Source organism: Argiope bruennichi, chromosome 5 (assembly GCF_947563725.1).
Source record: "Argiope bruennichi chromosome 5, qqArgBrue1.1, whole genome shotgun sequence".
NCBI lineage: Eukaryota > Metazoa > Arthropoda > Arachnida > Araneae > Araneidae > Argiope > Argiope bruennichi.
In genome coordinates, this window is record NC_079155.1 from 32,826,791 (window position 1) to 32,848,093 (window position 21,303).

A 21,303-nucleotide genomic window follows, 5' to 3' on the forward strand; every position below is an offset into this window, starting at 1 on the left:
TGTTATCCTGCACCCTTGGGATGCTTTCTTCTCCCTCCCCCCTCATCTTCCCCTGGTTTATTTATGAGGGCTGTCATAAGCGGCCGAGTCCTTTTAAGTTTTTCTGAGAGCTCTTTCAAATAGCTGCTGGCAACGGAAGTTAAGGGTTGAAGTTGAACGCAAAGCGAGATCCCCGGGGCCGGAAACGTTGTTGCTAGTGTAGATTTTGAATTGAAACTGAAACCAAGAATGTGGAATTTTGAGTAAAAATTTGAAATTATAGTAGAGACTGATAAGTAATTTAAGAAAAAATGAAGTTGATTGTCAAGAGGGTTGTTAATTTGACAGTACCATGCTGGTTCTTGGTGCTTTTTTGGACACTTCCAGCCACGGAAGCCGCCGCTTATGGGAGGAAAAGGTGAGGATATATGCTTTAAATATAAAAATTACTGTAGAATATGGATAATATGATCTTTATTGTGCTGACACATTAAAAACCCTAACCAAACTAATCTCCAACTTTTGAAATAGAAACGTGATATATTTTATTAAATATTGTACTTATATATATAATCTTTTGTAATTAATTGTATTATATAACTTTTTTAATGATGTCGAGGTATTCAAATGCAAAAAAAACAACAACAAAAAAAAAACATGCAACTTGGAGTAACGAATTTATTATTTGAATTTTTAATTTCAAATGAGAAGCTGTATTTTTTTCAGTTACATTAAAATAATGTTTTTATGTTGCTTTTTATTGTGCTACAAGCATTGAATTTTCTTGTGGAGTTTCAAAATTAAGCTGAACATTTAGATGGATATTTCAACATTTGTCATTTTGACTTGCATTCTTGGACTAATTCGGACTGCATTTGTCATTTTGGCTTGCATTCTTGGACTAATTCGGACTGCATTTGTCATACGAAGATGATTTATTTTAATCTTTTTCCAAGCAAACGACATTTTTTTTTTTTGTAATAACTCTTCGTAAAACAGATTTACAAATAATATAAATATTTATTCCACTGTTTCTTTACGCATTTGTAAATTAGAATGTACTGTAGAATCCTTTCGAAAGATATCATTTTCTGATAACTTCAAAGTTATGCTGATCTATCTGTGAATATTTTAAAGCAGTAAAAATTTAAGTTAATTTTAAAATGAAGTTTTGGTAAAATCCGAGATGGGCCCACCTCTTGGCGACTTATTTGAAATCTGGCCAAGTTGAATACTAATTGAATATTTATCATTATTATTTTTCAATTAAAAAGCGATACTTGAAGGCCAGAAATAATAATAAATATAATAAAAAATAAATATAAAAAATAAATAAAATAAAATAAAAAATAATAAATAAATAAAATAAAATAAAAAATAATAAATAAATAAAATAAAATAAAATAAATAATTAAATAATAATTAAATAATAAATAATTAAATAATAATTAAATAATAAATAATTAAATAATAATTAAATAATAAATAATTAAATAATAATTAAATAATAATAAAATAATAAATAATTAAATAATAATAAAATAAAATAATAAATAATTAAATAATAATAAAATAAAAAATAAATAATTAAATAATAATAAAATAAAAAATAAATAATTAAATAATAATAAAATAAAAAATAAATAATTAAATAATAATAAAATAAAAAATAATTAAATAATAATAAAATAAAAAATAATTAAATAATAATAAAATAAAAAATAATTAAATAATAATAAAATAAAAAATAAATAATTAAATAATAATAAAATAAAAAATAAATAATTAAATAATAATAAAATAAAAAATAAATAATTAAATAATAATAAAATAAAAAATAATTAAATAATAATAAAATAAAAAATAATTAAATAATAATAAAATAAAAAATAATTAAATAATAATAAAATAAAATAAATAAAAATAAATAAAAATAAGAATAAAACAATAAATAAAATATAAAATTAATTAATTAAAAATAAATAAAAAAATCTGTCTAGGTTGCCACATTGGCGACGTTATCGTTTGGCGAGAATTCAAAAACGCGCCAAGAGGTGGGCTGTGCTAGGATCCACCCGATGCAAAGCTACAAAATTAAAATAAATTTGCGAGTTTCAGTTTGATTGTGGCTGTGATTCGAAAGATTATCTGTATGTTGCTTTTCCGAATCTAACAGAGATCATGTTCTTATTCATCAAACTCATTCACTTTATCAAGAAAAAAAGTTAATAAAAATATTTGGATTATGCATATATATTAGAGCATGGGCGATTACATCTGTGTTGACAACGAATAGAAATATTTAGTATAATGAGGAATATTTAAAATCAATCAGTTTCCAAAATTTTCGATTTTATTTTACTTTTTTGTGAATATAAAGCGTGCGTTGAGAGCACAGAGACCTGTTGGCGAGGTCTCGGCTTCGAGACCCGATTCCACCAAAAAATTGTCAGGCCTTTAAATGTCTTCCTGCTGGTGTGGGGCAGAAAATTGGAAAGAGGGTGTCGTCCTCTGATTGCAATTCAGAATTTCGAATATTTGTACGAGTATATTTTTTTTTGAGTCCATCCCAAAATAATTCTAATGTTGCTTTAAAAAGGAATGTTAGTGAAACTAAACCCTCTAAAGGACCCTCTGAAAGTAAATTTTTTTTGTGAGAAATGTCTTAATTTTTGGCCCTCACTTATAACATTTTCTAATGTTTTAATTTTTCTACAATAAGATATTTGTTATTTAACCGCTTAACTTTTTTGCCCGAGTGCCATACGTGCATCGATTTATCGAATTTTGATAGTTGTAAGCAAAAAAATAAACCATTCATAACGATTATAATTCAATATTAAAATTACTTCGAATACATAGATAAGTATTCAGTGAATTTCCATTTGAATCATAATAAGGAAATATTCCCAAAATAGAAGGTGTCATCTTATTAGACAGTAAAGAAAATAAAACAGTTAAGAGGTTAAAGTGCATAATCAGAATATATTTTAAATAGCCATTAATAGCTTGTAAATATTGCCATTACGAGTATGAATATTGGTGTTTCCTAGTTTCTGTTAAATAATTTGAAAGGATTTTTTTTTTTTTTTTTTTGAATTTTTAAGTTTGTTCTCATTCTTTATCGTGTCATACAATTTAGAATTGCATATAGAAATAATTTTACAAAATTTACTGTTTAAAACATAACGAAAAATTTATCAACAAAATGTTTGGAAATATTAAATTTGTGCGTTTTTCATCGATTTTCTTTTTAATCAAAGGTAAAAACATATTTTGAAATTTTAAAACATAATCAATTTATCGGTTTCAAAATTTAATACGAAATTTCGAGGCGATAATTTATTTAAAGAATCTTTTTTAATTTATTAATCATTTATCTACATAATTTTGATCCCATACGAAATATTTCATTTTAAAATTTCAATATTCAAATTTTCAAACAATGCCGCTTAAATCAGAAGTTTCAAAGATAATTTGACTTCCATTAATTCGTCAATCATGATTAAGTTCGATATCTTAATATACAGTGGCTCAAACAATTGAGAATACACCTTATTTTTACTTGATAAATCCGACTTTCAATATAAATAACACATTACTGGGAAGTGCAAACACGTTTTTATTTTTACACATAACAAATGGTTTAATTTAGAGTAAAAATAAAGAAAAATCAATAAAAAACTTCTAAATTGAAAAGTTTCAGAAGCATTTTAAACAAACATACGCAAAATTTTGCCTCAAAAAATTGAGAATACACCAATGAAATTCTTGTAATATTTCGCATAGAAACAAAGTGTCACTATTAATTTGCATGTCTTTTGGCTCTTATAATGGCCTCTAAACGTCCTGATACCGATTCGACCCATTTTTGGTGGTATCTGAAGATATTTTACCCCCATTCTTCTGGCAACACTTGTTTTAATTGGGTTTTGTTTCTAATTTTGTGTTTTTGAATCACTTTTTCGAGTATGGCCCACGAATATTCAATGGTAGTGATGTCGGTACTGTGGTGGTGTGTGTAACCGCTGTTTAAAATGAAAAAGACACCATATTTTTACGTTACGTGCATTTTGTATGGGGTCGTTGTCCTGCTGGAAAATGGAACTTCCATCTAAACCCAAATTTTTAACACTTTCCTTTAGATTGCTGCGACCATATGGTTCATCCAACTTGTTGCAGAAACTTTTCAAATCATAGGCAGAAGTGTAAGTGCTGAAACTGTGCGAAATGCCTTTAGACAAGCTGGATATACAAGTTGCATTGTTTGAGAGAAACCGTTCATCAACTTGCAAATTCAGAAAAAGTATTTGAAGTTTGCAAAAATTCATCAATTGAAGACCAATAACCTTTGGAAGAAAGCTATATTTAGTAATGAAAGAAAACTCAACATTTTTGGCATTGACAGTCATCGTTCTGTATGGAGAAAGCCTAATACGGCTTTGGATCCAAAAAAATTTAGATACTAAAGTTAAACATGATGGTGACTCCGTCATGATTTGAGGTTGAATGGCTTCATCCGGGGTAGGAAATTTAATTTTTATAGATGACATTATAAACGATAGGGTTTACTTGGATATACTTCTCAGCAATCTAAAGGAAAGTGCTAAACATTTGAGTTTGGATGGAAATTTCATTTTCCAGTAGGAAAACGATCCCAAACAGAATACACGTAACGTCAAAATATGGTGTATTTTTCATTTGAAACAGCAGTTACACACACCACCACAGTATCCCGACATCAATACCATTGAATATTCGTGGGCCATACTCGAAAAAGTGATTCAAAAACACAAAATTAGAAACAAAACCCAATTAAAACAAGTGTTGCCAGAAGAATGGGGGTAAAATATCTTCAGATACCACCAAAAATGGGTCGAATCGGTATCAGGACGTTTAGAGGCCATTATAAGAGCCAAAAGACATGCAAATTAATAGTGACACTTTGTTTCTATGCGTGTTATTACAAGAATTTCATTGGTGTATTCTCAATTTTTTGAGGCAAAATTCTGCCTATGTTTATTTAAAATGCTTCTGAAATTTTTCAGTTTAGAAGTTTTTCGTCCATTTTTCTTTATTTTTACTCTAAATTAAACCTTTCGTTATGTGTAAAAATAAAAACGCGTTTGCACTTCCCGGTAATGTGTTATTTATATTGAAAATCGGATTTATCAAGTAAAAGTAAGGTGTACTCTCAATTTTTTGAGCCACTGTACATACATTTCGAAAGTGATCCTCTTTCAGGTACCATTTTTCAGGAGGGCATATTTTTAACATGTAATAAAGGCATTATGCTCTTTAACATTTCACTGGTTATGAGTGAATCGGGTCTGAAATGTCATAAGATATGTATAAACGGTGCTTTACTGCATTGATTTATCCATGAATTTAAATTTATCAAAATATAAAAAACTTAATTACAATTGCGTTAAATATGCATACTCTGATATAGATTTGAACCTTCCCTTAAGAGCAATTGTATCACTTAACCTTTTTTTGTTTTGTTATGGTGGGGTTCAAAATATCTTACGTCACAAGTTAATTTGAATTCTATTTTTAAAAATAACACACTTTGTGATTAAGGATTTCGGAATATTTTAGAAAATATTTCGAATATCTTTTAGTTTTCAGCGAAAATCTCGGGAAAAGAATTCTTATCCACTTATTATCTTTAATTTTAACACAAGTATTCTATTTTGTCCAACTATTTTAATCGCCAAATGATCAACTGAACTCATTATATATATTTCTGGAATGCTTTCTAAACTAAAAATTGTTTTCTTTTCATGTTTTTCACTGTTTATTAAAATACTAATGAATGCTTTATTCTATGCAGTAACAATTGGTGCTCCTACCAAGTGACAAAACTGGCTTCATGTAAGGAAAGAAATGGAACCGAAACTTTTGTAGGAAGAGATTTCCAACGCTGCGGTTACTGGCCGTATAACGAAAACTGTGGTACTTCATATAGGTTTGAAAATTTGATGTTAAGTTTTCAAGAAATTGATATACTTTTATTTTTCAGCAAAATATAACAATTGTCTCCTATAAATTAAAAAAAAAAACGTAGCTTTATTAAAAAGGATATAATTTTCCTAATGTTTTCGTATTCAAATTAAACTTATTAATTCAAAAATAACAATTTTCTTTTCCAAACGATTTTTTTGTTTTGTTTTTAAATTGAAACAAAATATAATTTTTGAATTTATTTTCAATTTATTTTATCGTCTGCATACTGCAATTATCTATAAAACTTTTGTGATATTTTAAAGTATCGTCTGTTACATATTTGGATTATTAAATTTTAATTTGAATATTCGACAAAATATAGGCATGTCAAATATTCTTCCAGATTTTAATTAAACGTATTTACGCATGAAATGTTGAGTGTATCAGTTTTTCTGAAATAAACCTTTTTATTGAAATGCACTGATCAACAGAATTAGATTTTATGTATAAACAAATTATCTTCCAAGAGAAAAAAAGTAACAAACGTAAGTCAAAATGTAACAAAATATTAAATTTCCATGAGAATTTTTTCATTAAACAAAACATTAAATAAAAATTTGTTGCTAACAAAGGAATAAAGGTCCAGATCGGAAGATCGGTAGTTTGAGATTCGATTACTCATTTTAAATACTATTCTTGTTAAATATGCATTGGTTAAATAATGGAACTTTGTGGAAAGTTGGAAAGTAATCTGAGTTCAAACGCTTTTTCTTTATCAGATCCTAAGTTCTACGTTATGAGATCTGTTCAAAATGACTCTAAAAGTTTAAGAAATTTTTCCGATTCTATCGTTTTAGATACAATTCTGATAATGCGAATACTGTTCTATTGAATAAAACATCTTTTATTCAAATTTTTGGTTAATTTGAAATCAAAATTAAAATTTGTTTTGATCTCTGAATTGCTTTTGGTTTTAGCCTTCAAACTGTCATCAATTTCCAACGGTTTGAAATTCAGTTTATTTTCTGTTATATTTCTTGATTTTCGCCAATTAATGATTATATTTCATTATTGTAGAGTTGAATTACATAATGATCTTACCGACTAGCTTATAATAACAGCTCGACCCGCTTTAAAAAATATTTGAACTTAATTGCAAGTGTTGCATCTAACTAGTGATTTTAAAATCGGTAGTCAAATGGTTCAATTGCTCTATACTTTGTGTATTTAATGATTTTAAGATAATTTTTGATCCTTAATTCACGCTTAGTTTATTGCTGCATAATATATTCAAAGATGAAATCCAGGTTTCTTATTTTTCATTTTATTCAATCATCTTCATTTTTTTAGTGATGGGTATTGAATTGGTTAATTTCGAAGTTTTATTCAACAACTTTTGTACACAACGTGTCGTTTATTAAAAGAATTTAAAATTTCATGATTGTTAAAGACTTTATTTATACAAATTATTTATTAATTTATTGTTAATTAAGATAATGAAACATTAAAAATCTTTATTATGTTTTATGTCAAAACTATTGATCTCTTATATTCAATTTAGATCATGTTAATTCGAATTTTTGAGCAATCGAATTTTTACTTTGGATTTTTGAACTTCGAATTAACCAAATTGAGCTGTAGGTTGTTTTTTATCATATTGCTTAAGAATCGAAGTCGCTATTATAAACCGTTATTGCTGAATCTTTCAAATGAATAGTTAAGCAAATTTATTTCAAAATAAATTGTATTTCATAAATGAGTTATCCGATCATGCAAGAAAATGCGTTTAATTCATGCCTCTATTTAAAATATGAAATTCTAAAATTGGTTATGGATTATAGTCTATGCCTGTTATTAGCCGATATCTCATGTTCCGTTTAATGATTACTTCCCAGTTTTTCTTAATTCAATAAATTTTTTGTATCTAAATATGTTTGAAAAAAAGTTGGAATTCCAAACAATAAAACCATGTCCTTTTCATTGGAATTACAGAGTGATGCAAAGGCCGAAATATGTTACCACATACAAAGTCAAAACTGAAACATTGTGGAAATGTTGCCCTGGATACAGCGGCCCCACTTGTGAACCAGGTAATAGCTTTTTTTTTTTTTTTCTGTGAATGCATGTTGTAAAAAACTATTTCATTCTGTCGTATGGAGAACTAAAGAAAGAACAATTTTTCTTCGGGTTCCATGTTAATAAATGTGTGATTAGAAGATAATTCATTGGTTGTAAGATTTAGTGTGTTAAAACTTTTTGGAGACCTGTTATCTAGCTAAAATGTAAATAATAAAAATATCAGACGTGTTGGCATTCCTTAAATTCTAGAAAAAAAAATTTTGATGCTCATAAGTGTTTACTATTATTTAAATTGGCCACCTTCGTTGACCAACTGCTTATCCATTATTTATATATTTAAAATAATGGCTAAATTAATGAATTAGCTGCCCAGTCTCAACATATATACCGATTTCAATGGTCACCTGTTCATCCCTCTCCATTTTTAACAAATATTTCAAAATAAGGCACCCTCCCTTCCCCCAAATCTCGACAACTAGACCGATTTTATCAATATTCGTTGCCAATTAATTTCTCCACTTTTCAGCATGGCTAAACAATCAGAATGGTTTATGTATGTAGTGCAAAAAATATAAAATAACAGGAAAAATATAATTTTTAGGAAAGTTAATCGATACGATTGTATTAATGCTATTATTAAAATAGTGGACCGACAGCGAGTTGCCGAAGTCACTTGCGGTTAAGTCACTAGTGCCGAAGTCAGAACATGGTTAATTTAGTCAAGCTAATTATATTGTCCATAAACGACATAGTCTTCTGATTAGCTATGAATGAAAAACTATTTAAAAATCGAAGTAAAATTGACAAAATCAGTTCGATTGTTGAGATTGGAGAGTAGGAATGAAAAAATCAGGGAGTTTCATGATGTATTTAAACATGACGAAACGAAAATGACGAAAATGAAAATTTAAACGAAATATGAAAAGAAAATTGATTAAATTGATACAGGAATTGGGTTGTTAAATTTTGCGTTGGCCTTTTCTTATAAAGTGAAACGTTTTGAAATTTCTCTCGAAAAATAGAAGGATAGGCGGGCATTGATGATATATCCAGTCGAATAATCACAAGCTTCTACATGGAATAAAAATTAACGAAATCGAACTTAGTGATCGGGGCTGGAGAATTAGTTCTTTCGGTTTCCCTTATTGTAAATTATTGCTTCGAGAATTCGTATCAATTAACTAATTTCTTTACTTTTAAATCGTAAGATTAAAAAATTAATATAATTGTCTTGTACTTTGCAAAATGCAAAATTATTTTAGAAAACCATTTCATTCGTTTCAGATTTGGTGTCATTTAAAGGATTTTTTTAAAAGATCTGTAGATTTAATCGAAAGCATCGTAGTGTATTGTCTTAAGTTGATTTTTTTTCACCTTTATTACTTTTAAGTTACTTTTCATTATATTAAAATGGTTATATGCACACAAAAAAAATGTATTTAATATTATCGCAACGCGTGTGGATATAAGTTAGTAAAGCAACAAATTTTTGTAACAAAATAAAATTTTTTAAATATTTTTAAGAGAAGTGTTTTAAATGTTTTTAGAAAAAATTATATATATTCAAAGAAAAATATTACGTCAAAATAAATTCGGTACTATGAAAGTTTATTTTTTAACTTTTAAAGTGGCATAATTTGTGTGTGTGTGTGTGTGTGTGTGTGTGTGTGTGTGTGTGTGTGTGTGTGTGTGTGTGTGTGTGTGTGTGTGTGTGTGTGTGTGTGTGTGTGTGTGTGTGTGTGTGTGTGTGTGTGTGTGTGTGTGTGTGTGTGTGTGTGTGTGTGTGTGTGTGTGTGTGTGTGTGTGTGTGTGTGTGTGTGTGTGTGTGTGTGTGTGTGTGTGTGTGTGTGTGTGTGTGTGTGTGTGTGTGTGTGTGTGTGTGTGTGTGTGTGTGTGTGTGTGTGTGTGTGTGTGTGTGTGTGTGTGTGTGTGTGTGTGTGTGTGTGTGTGTGTGTGTGTGTGTGTGTGTGTGTGTGTGTGTGTGTGTGTGTGTGTGTGTGTGTGTGTGTGTGTGTGTGTGTGTGTGTGTGTGTGTGTGTGTGTGTGTGTGTGTGTGTGTGTGTGTGTGTGTGTGTGTGTGTGTGTGTGTGTGTTATTCATCAGTTTTCAGAGGAAAACATTAAAAACTTCGTTTAATTTTTAATTAAAATTGTAATAAAAGAATTTTTAAAACCTTTCTTATGAAACACTTATACAAAGATTCGTAGCCAAATTTCATTTCTAGATTCAATTTGCCTTGTAGAATGTTCATACGAATTTTACGGTTAATATGCCAGTCGATAAAAATTATTGTTATTTTTATGCACATTTTGCTTCTGGCATTTAATGAGCAAAATGGATGACTTGGTTTAAAATAAATTGATTCATTTAACAATTATACATTGTAAAGGTTACATAACTACTACCTTCTCTTTTGATATAACAGATGGCATTACTTTATTAATATCAAGGTGTATTTCTCATCATCCTCCTTGGGGGAGAGGTGTCATTATTAGTGTGTTCTGAGTGTCGTGTATTTTCATGTTTATCTTGCGAAATGCGGAACTTAGAAAATAATTAAATAACTGTGTTTGAAACTCGTCTATTTTCATCTATCTGATAAGGAAGTTATAAAGAGTCTCGTCCTTCTACAATATTTTATTTTGTCGCAAATAAGTTTTCTCGGCACTTGTAAAAGAACAGTGTAGCTATTTTTTGTTGACCAGATTTGTCAAATCTCAAATATATTTTCTTTACTCTTATATTTTCCCAGTTGTTACACCTTATCTTGCTTAATGATATTAAAAATTGGACATCAGCTGCCACTTTTTTTTTCTAGAATGTCTGAATTGCACAAAATCCAAGGATTCCAGAAAGGATAGTTACAATGGAAACAATGTAAGTAAAACATTTCTTCGAACTTTAACTATATCAAAAACATTAATTTTCTCGCGTATAAAATATGTTTAGAGAAAATGTTGTTACAAAATTCGGCCTTGAAAGTTTGATGAATGTGAACATAATAGAAATCGAAAATTTTTCTGTCCATGTGTAACTGCAAGTAATTAATATGAAATATGACATGTAATCCTTACACAGTGATGGTTTTCCAGCTGAAAGTTAAATTGAAATATCTGTGTGGAAATTGAACTTTTTTCCAAAAAGGCCACTATGCATGGAGCGAATGAAATAGTAGTCTGAAGGATCAACATCCAGTAAATACGGCGAGTGGAATAATACATCTCAGTGAAAGGATTCTAAAGCTTCTTTCACTGATCTGGCAATGTGTAGACGAACATAATTGTGTAGACGAATACATTGTTATTTTAGTAAAGATTCATCACTATATCGCTTCTATTTCAAATTTTCTATAGGTGAAGTGGGACAACAGAGACGACAAAAATCCAAAAGATTATCCGAACCTTCCTCCATCTTCTCCAAGCGATGACCCACGAGGTCGCAACAAACCTTACGACTGCCAGTGCCCACAAGGACCACCAGGACTTCCAGGGATCCCAGGAAGACAGGGACCTAAAGGAGACCCTGGTGAAAGGGGTCTCAAAGGAGATCCCGGAACTCCAGGAACAGTGTACGTTCCTGAAATATCTGGGGATGACAATTGGTCTGGTGGGGCGCCTGGAGCACCAGGGTTGCCGGGATTGGAAGGACGACCTGGTAAGAAATTTCTTGAATTATCTTCCATTCTAAAGACTCTTTTGTATATTTATTTTTTTCGAATTACTTAAATTTTCTCCCATGTCTTCAAACTATTCTATTTCAAATTATTGCATGTTTTCAAATTATATGTGAACACGATAAATGAAAAACGTTGGGAGTTGGAGAAATAAAATTCATCGTCTGTTCACCATCTTTGTCAAATTTCAGACAAAATTCTGAAAAGGGAAGTCTGTCCGTCCATTTATTCCTAAGGTGAAAATACAAACGTTGTTTGTATTTTAACCTTGAGGAAATGTTTTGTTTAACAATCATATGGTAATATACACATACCACTTGTTTTGGCGCAGCATAGCCAGTTTTGGCTCTTGCGCTATAAAAATCCAATATCCATCCATCCATCCTAAGGTGACCTTACTATTAAGGTATTCCTTAATAGTAAGGTCACTTAACTATTAAGACATCCATTAATTTAAAATTATTCTACACTAGTTAATATACCCGGTGTTATGGGGTATTAAAATCTTTTCATGTGTATTTTTAATACAAAAACTAATTTTGTATAAAATATTAACATACTAAATCTTTTTATCGTCTTTCGATTAAAATTAAAATATCGATTTAGCCAGAAAATTTTTAAAAACCATTCACAGCTAATTTTCTCCATATGTTATTAGCATTTGTTATTTTAGAATTAAAATAAAAAAAATTAAAATAACAGATTAATTTAAAGAGTAAAAAGAATTTGTTAATTTCTAATTAAATATTTAATTTTTGTTCTTTAAAAATATAACTGTATTCTTATGTCGTATGATTAGTTCGTTACATTCGATTCAGCTCTTTAAGCAAGAAATGTAGAATAGCACAATGACTTTTATTTATAGTAATACTAGCCGCCTTTGGCGACCAGCCGGTTCGCCAATCTTAATGTTCGTTAAAATTTTAATAATTAAATATTTTTTTGCAATTTCTACTTTAATAGCTTCTTCATCAAAATATTTTAAAACTTCAAATTTTGATTATCATATAATTCATTCATAATATTATAAAGGCCTTCAGTCATAACGTAATATGTATCTCTCTCATTTTCTGTTAGCACCCGTAGAATTTATGCTTTAAATTAAAGTGGAAAGAATTTATCTTCAATTAATATAATAATATTTTTTACTGAAACAAAGCATTTTTTTATAATCTGATTACTGAAAATAGAGTCACTCAGCGTTTAAACTTTATGGGCACTAAAGAATATCTTTTTAAATTTATGTAATATCTCAAGAGTTGGTCAACAAAATTTTCTTAGATTCATTATGAGCAGATCGATTAATTAACAATGTTTAAATTTAAATGCATCAAACACTAAGAAAATAAAACGAATCGTTTAAAATAAACGGTTGAAAACAGGTTTTAAAAAAACTACTTAAAAAACGATGTACTTAAAACTATAAGCATATACAAAAAATATATAACTAACATAAATACAATTTACTTACAAAAGCATGCAACTAACCCAAAAATAATTAAAATCATCCATTGATAACGTTGTCATGGCAACAATCAGAACAGAATGCGCATGCGTGAATTTTCTTCGCCGGTTACGTAACGCAAATACGTGATTTTTTCTACGCCAGTTGGGGTAACGCTATGCGGATTAGAAATTTTTAATTTCCTTTATTCTGTTTTATTTTAATTCAAAAGTACTTCAGAATGAATCTGAACGATTGATTCATTAACAATGTTTAATTTTAAATGCATCAAACATTAAGAAAATAAACAGAACCGATTGAAATAATCCGCCGAAAAATTTTAACCCTAGCCTCATTACTGTTTTTAGAAAAAAAAAAAAACTGAAGCCTTTCTCGTTTGGCGCTGGGGATAATGGAAGATTTTTTTGGCGGAAAAGTTGGCGGTGGTGAAAATGGAAGTTTTTTTTTGGCGGGAATGTTAGTTTTTAATTAATAATTAAAATTCTAATTAAAAATTCGAAAAAAGAAACCCCAGGTGCACATTCCCAACCTCCAAGATATACATGTACCAAATTTGGTAGCTGTATGTCAAACGGTCTGGCCTGTAGAGCGCCAACACACACACACACACACACACACACACACACACACACACACACACACACACATATTGAGCTTTATTATAAGTATAGATTAGAAATGTCATCCGATAGGGAATTTCGGAAAACTTGATAAACTTCCATAAGATTTATAAAAGTTATTAAAATTATTAAACACAAATAAGGACAGGAATTCTTAGACATGTTACAAAATTATGTAAGTGAAGAATTAATGTTCCTTTCGATAAGACATTTGACTAGTAAAATTTTATTTCATGTTTCTCAGAATCTGATAGATGGCGCTACGTTTGATCTGTTAATGACTTAATGAGAAAGTTTCGCTTGGTAATCGTATATGATTTTTCAAAATTAAGTTCCTTAGATTTTTTTTCATGTGAGAATAGAAAGAGTGTGTACCAGATGTTACAGCTGTTTCAGGGTTCAGGGTCACAGATGCTATTCAGTCTATAATTCCACAATTCCATAGCATGGAATTAGGTAGATTATGCTCAGTCAAAGAACCTCATATTGAGGTTTATTAGTTTTTGCCGTTCTACCGTAAGTACTTAAATACATGTTCTTATACCTTTTTAGTTTTGAATAATTTTACAATTTTTCAAATATTTCTCTGGCACCTTGTAAAAATAATTAGAGCTTTAAAAAGTAAATCATGTTTCAATTTAAGGTAAAAAGAAATTCATAAAAACATGAGGATTAAAAGCAATACTAAAAGCGAACACAAGTAATCAATGTCATATTAAAAACTCCTAAACTATTAATTAAATATATGTAGAAAATGTGTTTAAAATTCCAATGTACGTAGAGAATTTCTATCAATTGAGCATGTTTTTGCCATTTTATTTTTATTTCTATAGTTTTGATTGCCAATACGGAGATTTTTTTAATGTACTGTTTAGTACACTAATAGAAGAGTGTTTAAAATATTTTGTATAAACCAGCTTTGGCAACTAACTTATCCACCCGTAATATTGGCTCTTTTGGTTATTGAACTATTAATATGCGAAGTGTTTATTTAAAATTTTACTTTATTTGATAAAACTGAAAACATGAATTTAATGAAACCAGTCAACTTTAAATTGCTGCGAGTGCATATTAAAGTATATTGTACGGAATAAAAAGGGAGGAATTCCTACTTTGGAGTAAATGTCGAAAGAAAACTTTTTATGTTAATTTTAACATCTACAAAAGCTGAATAATTTAATGAAACAATGAAATTGGATCGAATATAATCATAATAATAAAAGCATTGCTATATATTTTTGGAAACTGATATATAAAGATAAGAAAAGAATTGCGCGAAAATGAAACTGGAATCATTAAAAAGGCAAGATTTTTTTCCCAGTTTTAAAGTAGTATAAAAATCTTTTTTTTTGGGGGGGGAGGGGAATATTTTCTAAATATATAATTGTAAAATGTCAAATATTTGCTTAACTTTTAATTAATTTTTGGACTTTACAAAGTATGCAACGATCTTCCTCTTGTATTGAAGAGCACTTCTGCAAAATTTAATCAAGAGCGAACAAACTCTATAGATTTGTATAAATAGTAAATATAATATGGACGGATTGAATGATTGGACTAAATTTCAGCTTCAGATAATTTCATGGTCAAATTAAGTGAATAAACAATAAATTAGCAGAACCAAATAATCCTTTGTTATTTATTCATTGAGTGTGCATTGATTTCAGGCATTCCAGGACGAGACGGAATTCCAGGAATTCCTGGACCACCAGGACAAAAAGGAGAACCTGGAAGGGATGGTGAACCCGGACTTGTGGGACTTCCCGGACCTCCAGGTCCACCGGGGCCTCAAGGACCCCCCGGTCCTCCAGGATCAGTAACCAGAGGTGGAGATGGTGAGGGACAATTTTCCAAGTGATTGCTTGGTTGTATGAATTTTCAAAAACAAACTGCAGCGTACAGAGGTAGCTGTGAATATACAGGGTGTTTATAAAGTCCCGGACCCATTTTGATGTTTAATAACTCATAAAATAATAAAGATATAAACACACTTATGACATTTATTGATGGAATAACTCATATATTTTCCTTTTCAGGTTTGAATATTTTTACTTTTGTAAATATCGTCTGCGCGTGTGGTTAATTTCAAATAATTTCATTTTCCAGTCTAAATATCTGTACTTTTCTAAATATTGTCTGCTTATTAATTGCATTTTTCTCTCTTTTGTTTTTGTCAACTATTGCAATGTTATGTTTACTTTTGATGTGTTTGTTCTATGTAGTACTTTTGTATGTGATGTTTTATTCGAGCGGATATTAAGGAGAATGCATACACCACAAGAGAAAGCACAGATTTTATGGTGGTTCATAGAAATGAAATAGATAGTACAAGCGCAGAGAAATTTCAGAAGAATTTACCAAAAAGATCCTCCATCCAAAAACAGCACCTTGCGGTGGAAAAAGAATTTTCTAGAAATTGGAAGTATCGAAGATAAGAAACGTTCCAGACGTCCTTGCACAAGTGATTTTGATGTTGAGCATGTCAGAGAGACATTTTTACACAATCCTAGAATATCTGTGGGATCAGCGGCAACAGAATTGGATATGTCAATTTCGACGGTGTACAAGGTTATTAAGAAAAAATTAAGACTGCATGCATACAAAGTTCAAATTGTTCAAGTTTTGGAACCGAACGATAGACCTAGGAGGATGGCCTTTGCAACAGATATGCTAAGGAGGATAGAAGATGCTGCTGATTTTCTGAAGAGCATAATGTTCTCCGATGAAGCATCCTTTCATGTTTCTGGCATTGTTAATCGCCATAATGTGCGCAAATGGCTCTGTGGATGCCGACATGCTTGTCGCTACCTGGCGTGAAATTGACTATCGACTTGATATTCTCCGTGCGACGAAGGGGGCACACGTGGAAGTTCATTGACAAGGGTCATGAAACTTTTTGAGTCTATTTAACCATTTATGTTATTAATTTAAATCTATCTTTATTATTTTATGAGTTATTAAACATCAAAATGGGTCCGGGACTTTATAAACACCCTGTATTTCAACATAGTTAAAATTAGCAAAACATGTCTTCTCATAATTTCAGATTATTCTTGTTGCTAAATTTTTTGGAACCATGAAAATATATGTAGTGTATATAATCAGTGCTCATAAGTACAGGATTGTTAAAAAAATTTTAGAAGCTAAAATTTTTGATTATCCGAGGTGATTGCTGTTTCACTCAATCCGGATAGTTGACGTTTTACTGAAATTGATAAAATAGTTCATTTGTTCGTATTGCCACGATTCGAGGCATATGTGATGATGAATAACTAAAGTGTTTATTTTTTACAGTTTTCGTTCCAAGAAAAGGAGATGTGGCACCTGATTTGGATTATCAAGAAAACATATCTCTGATGCAGGTAAACACATTTGCTAGTCTGATTCGTTGCGAGGAATTTTTAGCCATTCATGCCTTAGTACCTTCATCTCATTCTATGCTTTGTCTTGCTGTGAAAACTGTTAAAATGTTATACATCTACCATTTAATATATTTTCTCTCATTTACGTGCTAAGCCTAATATTATGAACAATACTTGTCTTGGTATAAACTTCTAATTTATTGTATGCTGAAATTTTCATTTCATCATCTATTAAACAACACTGCCTATCTCAGCTTTCTCAAGTAGGAGGAAGAAATAACTATTTTTTACTACCAATAACAAATATTTGACTTTTTTTTCACGTGTTTTATATTTAGATTAGATATGAATCGGCAGAGAATAATCTTCCCGCAACATTTACTCTCTCCAATAACGCTGCTTCCCCCCTCCCTCTTTCTCCCAAGTAGAATCATGAGCGCTACGAGTGCACAACTCTGAATCCCGCACAAGAGTTTTGTGTTTGTATAAAATGCATTTCGAATGCATTTTTTCCTCCTATTGATTGAATAATATAGATATATTAAATGATATATTTAAGTATAATTTTAGTATCAAATTCATATATCAAATTTAATTCCTATCATTGTTATCCCGTGTACCGTGCATGCGAAAGTGTAGATTGACATATAGTCAACTCATTGACAGATTTGACTCAAAATTAGAAAAAAATTTACAGTTTAGATGTGGCAACAGTGTATCCAATTTTATCCATGGAACTTTTCACGCTTTGTAGTTATTGTGTTCATTAGGATTCGGAAACGAATCAACTTCCTCTAAATGCATTTCATTCAAAATTTTACAGAAATTTACAATTTGGATGTACATTTCAGTAGCAGTCAAATTTAATCTATTTGAAAGCGGTTTTGAGTTATATTATTTACGGATAGACATATATAATGACACATAAAACGGTTTTAGCAGTCAATGAAGTCTGAAATGTGAAAATTCTGCAAAATCTCGATTTCGACTTCTTTTTTAAATGATTTCAATACATTTTTGTTATACTTCGGATATGAGAAAACAAAGTTATTGGCTGCGAAAAACTCGGTTTTCTTTTTCTATTTGAAAATAAGATGTTAGGCTGCAATTTCAGTTAATTTTATTTTCTGTGAACCAATGAAATTTTTTATAATATAATATTCAAGGGTGTTTTTTTATTTTTGAAATTCAAACTAGTCTTCCAGCGATTCTCAGTTAGGAAACGTGAAATAGCCAATCCAGGAGAACAATGACCACACGAAGAAAAATCCTTCATAGAGAATAATTGGATTATTTTTGCAATGATTACCCAACTACCAATCTTTGATTTCGTTGCTGAAATCATTGTCTAGTTATACGTAATTTGTTATCCAAAATGGAACTAGTTGTCATCCATTGGGCAATAAAATAATGCAATAAGCCATTTGAATGAAACATTGCGTCAAAAATTTATTTCTCGGAAGAAACAGCCATATCTCAAATTGTTTTCCTCCAGTTGATTCTTTATTGCATAACTAGAAACTCAAAACTCAAAAAAAAAAAAAAAAAAAAATTATTAAACCAAATTTAACCGAATTTGAAAATTAAGTAAATATCGCAAAAGATTTTCTTTTGAAAAATTAATCATTTGATAGGTTGCGTAACTAAAGGATTACTTCTGAATTTTCTTTATTTCACTTTGTCGTATTTCTAATACTGGATTTTTCTGAATGCATGCTTGCATTTCTTTATGCTTTTACATATCATTATATAAAAATTAAATAAGTCTGGTTTTAAACTTTCAGAAAAAAAAATTAGCATTAGGAATATGTTTAAAATTAAAATTTCTTTTGCTTTTAAAATACATATTTAAAAACCTGCCTTTTGGTGACAATTGTTTCATTGAGGATATTAATTTCTATTAAATCTCTTATGCTTAATTTGATGTTTATGATTAGCTGGATAAAACATTTTTAAGCATCGAATTAAAATAAATTAAGGTTGTGTTGATAGTCTTGAATCTCTTTTGGTTCATGAGAAGATTATCAAAGACTATAAAGACATTCAAGACGACGTGCCCATGAACATTCTAAATAGAATTTAACCCCATAATATCACAAAGCTATTGAAAATGTAATAACCGTGTAATCTATTTTGCGATCAAATGTTGCCTTTTGTCTAATTGAAGCATCACTTCCCTATTTCTCAGTAGTCGCTTTTGAAGACCAACTGGTTCGCCAATATTAAATGGTTGCTAAAATCGTTCAATTAAATATTTTATATAGATTGCTCTTAATAATTTCATTGTTATTTAATCTTCACATTTTGACAAGTGTGTAATTCTTACTGTTCTAGAAGTCTTGCACCATTTTTTTCATTGTGCTGTGAATTTCCCTCATTTTCTAGAATCTTATCTAAAATTTGAACTTTAATTTTAAACTTTTAACTAATACAAATGCTTTGTTGCTGAATTTATTTAAAGATTGCGTGTGAAGTTATATCGTAATTGTAAATATAGCAAAATTTTAAAGTTTTTTAAAAACTTACTTTAAATAAAAACCTTTTGGTCGTGTAAAAATGAAGACTTTTATTTTCAACAACAAGGAGAAAAAAAATTCCGGATAAAATATTTGTGGAAATAATGAAAGCTATTTGAATTTTTTTATAGCATTGAAATATATTGTTATAAAATAAGATTGAAAAACTTTTTTTTTAAATTAATTAAAATAAAGAAAATTGTGCTGCAGTTAAGTTGATATTATTGAAAAAATAATCTTTTGAATTTTAAAATGTAAAACTGATTTTTGTATAATGTTTTCGACAGTAATGTTGTAAAAACATCGAAATTTCGTTTAATTTTTAAATTTTTGACAAAAAAATTGTCTTAGTTTATATTCTCACCCTCAAAGTATATCTGTTTTAAATTTAATAATTCTTTTTAAGATTTATCTTGTAGAGCGCCAGCACAAGCATATATAGCCATTCTCTTTATTATTAGTAAAGATTATACTTGTTATGGTATTATCGGTAGGAGTGTATCTTTGTCCTATTTTCTTCTGAATGAAGCAGAATTTTCCAGTTCAATAACGGATTACATGAAACTCTTCAAATTTAAGAGGTCCGACATACATTAATTTTCGTTAAATTTCGCAACAACTAGGCACCTTTACCTTCACCGCTATATTTATAGTATTAATTTTGTGGTGTCAACCAACTTTGAAGAACTATATCTAAATCTTGTATTAAAAAATAAAGTACAATTTAAATTATACTTTCGGAATAAACATTTACCATTATGACCGGTTTGCTGTGCTGATAAAGTGAGGAAATTAGTTGGCAAATAAAAGTAGGTGAAATCGATAGAACTGTTGTGATTGGGGTCTCTGTCAAAGCTTTATTTTTTCGATACTTAACGATAATTGGGGAATAGTATGTGGGGGGGGGGACGTCCATTGATGACGTATTTAGGGATCATAAGCTTTCATATGAAATTAATGAATTCTATATATTTGTTGGCATTGGGGTAGTTTGTTGCGGTTTTTCTCCATGGAGAGTATGCAATAAAGTAATGTTTTTCCGATTTCTTTCGAAAATGGATGATAGAAGAAATGGAGAAATTGCAAACATTATGATATGATGAATTGATTGGTAGCTACGCTTACAAAGTGTTAAGAGTGGCGAATGAAATTGTCGAAATCGACCCATTTCTTGAGGTCGGGGACTTAGTCGATGTTTATCTTTCGACTTCGCTTGAAATTACAGGATGATGGTGGTAAGGAGGTGATCCTTGATAGCATGATTTGAAGTCATGAGCTTTTTGAGCCTGGGGGAGGGGAGTTTCTTTAGCTTTTGTTATATGTGTGTGTGTTAATCTGGTTACTCTCTTTATACATCTTTATATAGGTGGTTCTAGAGAATGTACAGAAGACAGTTCAAGATGTAAAAAATTTGGAAGCAAGAGTGTCCATTTTGGAAGTAGCCTTGCCGAAAATACTTGGTGAGTGTAAATTTTGAATGCATCCTGTTAATAATGACTACAAAATTGTTCCTTTTAAAACTTTTCCATCTCTTGCAGAACAAAAGGAACGTCCGACGTTCACCACACAATTCCCTCGCTACGAAGATCAACCTGTACTGGACCGTTATGGACGAATTGTGGAATAATTATAAATACAATAATAAACACATTTAAAATCA

General features: G+C 29.7%; 1 protein-coding gene across 1 annotated transcript; it reads left to right on the forward strand.

The window, feature by feature from the left end:
- On the forward strand, positions 1–21,303 carry LOC129969105 (collagen alpha-1(XXVI) chain-like). The gene is made up of 9 exons (XM_056083515.1): positions 1–397; positions 5,816–5,950; positions 7,921–8,018; positions 10,826–10,884; positions 11,361–11,661; positions 15,433–15,600; positions 17,060–17,127; positions 21,010–21,103; positions 21,182–21,303. Exons 1-9 carry the CDS (start codon positions 291–293, stop codon positions 21,268–21,270), a joined length of 1,119 nt encoding a protein of 372 aa, XP_055939490.1. The 5' UTR covers positions 1–290; the 3' UTR covers positions 21,271–21,303.